At 47.9% G+C, this 6,000-nt stretch overlaps 1 protein-coding gene across 9 annotated transcripts in view; it reads right to left on the bottom strand.

The window, feature by feature from the left end:
• Nucleotides 1-6,000, bottom strand: part of LOC123767550 (sodium voltage-gated channel paralytic) — a 328,629-nt gene that overhangs the window by 112,402 nt on the left and 210,227 nt on the right. For all 9 annotated transcript variants that reach the window (XM_069310346.1, XM_069310351.1, XM_069310354.1 and 6 more), the window contains 2 exons: nt 5,185-5,290; nt 4,006-4,083 (listed from right to left, as the gene is read on the bottom strand). In XM_069310346.1, coding sequence (XP_069166447.1) covers nt 4,006-4,083; nt 5,185-5,290 — 184 coding nt within the window. The remainder of the gene's footprint in view (nt 1-4,005; nt 4,084-5,184; nt 5,291-6,000) is intronic.

The raw sequence follows: 6,000 nt of genomic DNA, 5'->3' as shown, positions 1-6,000 counted from the left end.
ATGCAACATCATCAGCAGAGAGCAACAAGGTACGCTACTTTGTACAGAGATGTGACATGAGGTCTACGGCTACCGGGGAGGTGACATGAGGTTTGCTCCCTACGGCTACCGGAGAGGTGACATGAGGTGTACCCCTTACAGGTACCGGAGAGGTGACATGAGGTGTACCCCTTACTGTTTCCGGAGAGGTGACATGAGGTGTACCCCTTACTGGTACCGGAGAGGTGACATGAGGTGTACCCCTTACTGGTACCGAGTTAGGTGTACCCCTTACTGGTACAGAGTGAGGTGTACCCCTTACTGGTACCGAGTTAGGTGTACCAGTTACTGGTACCGGGTGAGGTGTACCCCTTACTGGTACCGGGTGAGGTGTACCCCTTACTGGTACCGGGTGAGGTGTACCCCTTACTGGTACCGGGTGAGGTGTACCCCTTACTGGTACAGAGTGAGGTGTACCCCTTACTGGTACAGAGTGAGGTGTACCCCTTACTGGTACCGAGTTAGGTGTACCAGTTACTGGTACCGGGTGAGGTGTACCCCTTACAGGTACCGGGTGAGGTGTACCCCTTACAGGTACCGGGTGAGGTGTACCCCTTACTGGTACAGAGTGAGGTGTACCCCTTACTGGTGCCGGGTGAGGTGTACCCCTTACTGGTGCCGGGTGAGGTGTACCCCTTACTGGTACCGGGTGAGGTGTACCCCTTACTGGTGCCGGGTGAGGTGTATCCCTTACTGGTACCGGGTGAGGTGTACCCCTTATTGGTACCGGGTGAGGTGTACCCCTTATTGTTACCGGGTGAGGTGTACCCCTTACTGGTACAGAGTGAGGTGTACCCCTTACTGGTACCGGGTGAGGTGTACCCCTTACTGGTACCGGGTGAGGTGTACCCCTTACTGGTACCGGGTGAGGTGTACCCCTTACTGGTACAGAGTGAGGTGTACCCCTTACTGGTACCGGGTGAGGTGTACCCCTTACTGGTACCGGGTGAGGTGTACCCCTTACTGGTACCGGGTGAGGTGTACCCCTTACTGGTACCGGGTGAGGTGTACCCCTTACTGGTACAGAGTGAGGTGTACCTCAAGGACTTGGCTGGTCCACTTACTCTCCCCATCAAACTTTTCAAGTGGCATTCATCATTGTGATTAATTACACTAAGTAAACCAAGAGGCCCAGTACACTATAAAGTAAACCAAGAGGCCCGGTACACTATAAAGTAAACAAAGTGGCCCGGTACACTATAAAGTAAACCAAGAGGCCCGGTACACTATAAAGTAAACCAAGAGGCCCGGTACACTATAAAGTACACCAAGAGGCCCGGTACTCTATAAAGTAAACCAAGAGGCCCTGTACACTATAAAGTAAACCAAGAGGCACGGTACACTATAAAGTAAACCAAGAGGCCCAGTACACTATAAAGTAAACCAAGAGGCCCGGTACACTATAAAGTAAACCAAGAGGCCCAGTACAATATAAAGTAAACCAAGGGGTCCGGTACACTATAAAGTAAACCAAAGGACCCGGTACACTATAAAGTAAACCAAGGGGTCAAAGACACTATAAAGTAAACCAAGAGACTCGGTACACTATAAAGTAAACCAAGAGACTCGGTACACTATAAAGTAAACCAAGAGACTCGGTACACTATAAAGTAGACCAAGATACCTGGTACACTGTAAAGTAAACCAAGGGGCCCGGTACACTATAAAGTAAACCAAGAGACCCAGTACAATATACAAGTAAACCAAGAGACCCGGTACACTACAAGTAAACCAAGAGACCCGGTACGCTATAAAGTAAACCAAGAGACCTGGTACATTATACAAGTAAACCAATAGATCCTGTACGCTATAAAGTAAACCAAGATACCTGGTACATTATACAAGTAAACCAAGAGATCCGGTACACTATACAAGTAAACCAAGAAACCTGGTACACTATATATGTAAACCTAGAGTCCCTGTACACTATGCATGTAAAGCTAGAGACCCTGTACACTATACAAGTAAACTTAGAAGCCCTGTCCACTATACAAGTAAACCAAGAGGCCCTGTATACTATAAAGTAAATCAAGAGGCCCTCTTCACTATAGAAGTAAACCTAGAGGTCCGGTACACTATAAGATAAACTTAGAGGATTTGTCCACTAAAACGCAAACCAAGAGGTTGTATACACTGTACAAATAAACCAAGAGGTCCGGTATACCCTACAGGTAAACCAAGAAAGTCCGGTATGCTGTTCAGCTAAAATCTAAGATCCCTATATAGTGAATAAACTATTAAATACCGGTATACTGTAAATGTAAACTAATAAGCCTATGTAAACTTCACTCGTAACCAGGAAGGCCCCGTAAACTCTAGATATACCTGCAAACCCAATTATACGGTTCAGGTAAACCAAAAAGAACCCGTACACTAAAGGTAAACCAAAAAGACCTGGTATACTGAACAGATAAACCAAGGTCTGGTATACAGTACAAGGAAACCAAGAAGGAACGGTATACTTTACATGTACACCAAGGAAGCTCAGCATAGAGTGAAATTAAACCAAGGTCGGGTATACTGTTCAGGTTATCCAATAGGCTCGGTATACTGTACATTTAACGCATGAGGGCCGGTATCATGTATAGGTAAACCAATAGAGCTAGCATATTGAACAAGTAAACCCGGATGCACAGTATACTGTATAGGTAAACCAAAAGGCCCGGTTTACTGTACTTTTAAATTAATAAGCCTAGTTACGATGTAAAGATAAACCATGAAATCTAGGTATAATGATTAGGTAAACCAAGAAGGTTCCATATATTGAACAGGTAAACTAAGTTGAATAATATTCAGGTAAACCAGGACGCTCTGGTATACTGTACAAATAAATCAAGTTTTGGTATACCGTGCCTGTAAACCAAGAAGGCCTGGCATACTGGATAGGTAAAGCAAGAAGGCCCAGTATAATGTGCATGTGCACCAAATGTCCCGGTATAGTATACAAGTAAACTGAGGTCTGGTACACTGTACAGGTAAACCAAATAGGCCAGGTATACTATTCAGGCACCTCAAGAAGGCCCGGTATACTACACAGGTACACCAATATGGCCCGGTATACTGAGCGTAAACCTTCAACACTTAAACATAAAGAAAAGATTATTGGGTGTGAGTTGTGAAGCAACAGAGATCCTTGGCCCCACCCCATGGGGAAGGGTTCACGTGGAGTCCTACCCCATGGGCAGGGCCCCGGTGGACCCTACCCCATGGGCAGGGCCCCGGTGGACCCTACCCCATGGGCAGGGCCCCGGTGGACCCTACCCCATGGGCAGGGCCCCGGTGGACCCCACCCCATGGGCAAGGCCCCGGTGGACCCTACCCCATGGGCAGGGCCCCGGTGGACCCCATGGGCAGGGGCCCCGGTGGACCTCATGGGCAGGGCCCCGGTGGACCCTACCCCATGGGCAGGGCCCCGGTGGACCCTACCCCATGGGCAGGGCCCCGGTGGACCCCACCCCATGGGCAGGGCCCCGGTGGACCCTACCCCATGGGCAGGGCCTCGGTGGACCCTACCCCATGGGCAAGGCCCCGGTGGACCCCATGGGCAGGGCCCCGGTGGACCCCATGGGCAGGGCCCCGGTGGACCCCACCCCATGGGCAGGGCCCCGGTGGACCCCATGGGCAGGGCCCCGGTGGACCCCATGGGCAGGGCCCCGGTGGACCCCACCCCATGGGCAGGGCCCCGGTGGACCCCACCCCATGGGCAGGGCCCCGGTGGACCCCACCCCATGGGCAGGGCCCCGGTGGACTCACACTAGCCATAACCAAGTCCACCTCCTCTCATGTCATGTGAATCACAAACAAGGCCTCGCAACATGTATATGCAATGCACTAGGTACAGCCTTTGGGAGAGTAAGGATACCATATATATATATTGAGACAAGAGGGGCGGGCCACACACGAGCGAGCTGGGGGAAGGGGGGGTGTTAAGGGCGGGCAAACATGGGGACTGGCGGGGAAACTCACCCCCGTGGTCGCTGGCCCGGCTCTGTCTGCCTGCGTGCGCTGCTGCCTGCTCGATGATGTCGTTGAGAACCATCACGTCTGTCAAGACATCACCATATTAACGTCTGTCAAGACATCACCATATTAACGTCTGTCAAGACATCACCATATTAACGTCTATCAAGACATCACCATATTAACGTCTATCAAGACATCACCATATTAACGTCTGTCAAGACATCACCATATTAACGTCTGTCTAAACATCACCATATTAACGTCTGTCAAGACATCACCATATTAACGTCTGTCAAGACATCACCATATTAACGTCTGTCAAGACATCACCATATTAACGTCTGTCAAGACATCACCATATTAACGTCTGTCAAGACATCACCATATTAACGTCTGTCTAAACATCACCATATTAACGTCTGTCAAGACATCACCATATTAACGTCTGTCAAGACATCACCATATTAACGTCTGTCTAAACATCACCATATTAACGTCTGTCAAGACATCACCATATTAACGTCTGTCAAGACATCACCATATTAACGTCTGTCTAAACATCACCATATTAACGTCTGTCTAAACATCACCATATTAACGTCTGTCTAAACATCACCATATTAACGTCTGTCAAGACATCACCATATTAACGTCTGTCAAGACATCATTATATTAACACAAGCTTCACATCAAAATCTATATTATCAATTGTATTCCCTGGTGTAAAATTACAAATAAAATACATAGGTATGAATAGCAGACAGATACGAGAATGGACTTTTAAGTTTCAATAACACTGGGACTTTAAGTATCAGTGGCACTGGCAATATAAGTGTCAGTGCCACTGGGACTTTAAGTATCAGTGGCACTGGCAATATAAGTGTCAGTGCCACTGGGACTTTAAGTATCAGTGGCACTTGGAAAGCAAACATCAGTGTGTCACCAGCAGGGGTCAGAGCCAACGAATTAAACAGCTGTACTTCATCTATGGTGCCAGCCACACACAGGTTAAGCGCCCCTCGTGTCTGACCAGGAACACTGCAAGTATTACATTATAAACCGCTGGGGGGGTCCTCGACAAGCCGCAGGCTTCCTGTCCTCGTCACTGGCAACATCACCATGATCTGAGGCAGGAGTGAGACACCAGGAGGAGGAGGAGGAAGCAGTAGAGCTGAGCCTCACCTCTCATGTCAACAACGGTGTGTTTCTGGATGGGGTCTATGAAGGGGTTGGACTCCTGGTTCTTGAGCTTGAGCGCCAACACCTCGTCGGGATCCATCGACCCGTCCTGCAACGCCAGAAGCTCAGTCAATACACACGTCAAGAGGAGCCAAATGTGGTCATCAAACGTCGACGTCATGATAGTCGTGGGTCTAGTCTCCATCTCACTGACTTTGAGTAACTTTGCTGGCGTATATATATCATTAATACAGATTATACTGAATCAAACTCAATCAACTCTGAATCATAGTTACATATATTTTTGGCACAGCTATCCTCTTAGTTTTACAGACGAGACAAGTGCTTTGCAAAGGCTGAAAGGTCACTTGAATCTGGGTGAGGTTGCCGGTAGGTGGCTACAGTCCTTGGTCTTGTGTGCAAGTGGCTGTACTGTGAGTACATCACTGCCGGCCGTCTGCTTCAGGCAAGTACTTGCACAATGTACATTATCGTCCAGGGATAAATGCATGTCATTATACCAATCCCGATCCCTTAGATATCCTGAAGGCTGTCACTGAGAGTATATGACTATACATAATGCAGTATATAAATCCTTCAGAGCATCTAAGAGCTGTGCATAATAATCTTATTTGTTAAGAAGGCAACATTCAAATGCGTTCCTGCAGCGTTGGCGAAGACCTAATTTCAAAATGAGATTCACTACAGATACAATTACTGAACAAAAGTGACATTGCTAAACATAACGGGACCAATTGTGGGAAACATTTCTCTTGACATCAGCTTCTGAATATTAAAATAGATATTGATCGCCTACTT

Source organism: Procambarus clarkii, chromosome 67, assembly GCF_040958095.1.
Source record: "Procambarus clarkii isolate CNS0578487 chromosome 67, FALCON_Pclarkii_2.0, whole genome shotgun sequence".
In the NCBI taxonomy this organism is placed as follows: Eukaryota; Metazoa; Arthropoda; class Malacostraca; order Decapoda; family Cambaridae; genus Procambarus; species Procambarus clarkii.
Note: the sequence above shows the minus strand (reverse complement) of the source record. Positions and strands in the feature narration are given on the sequence as shown.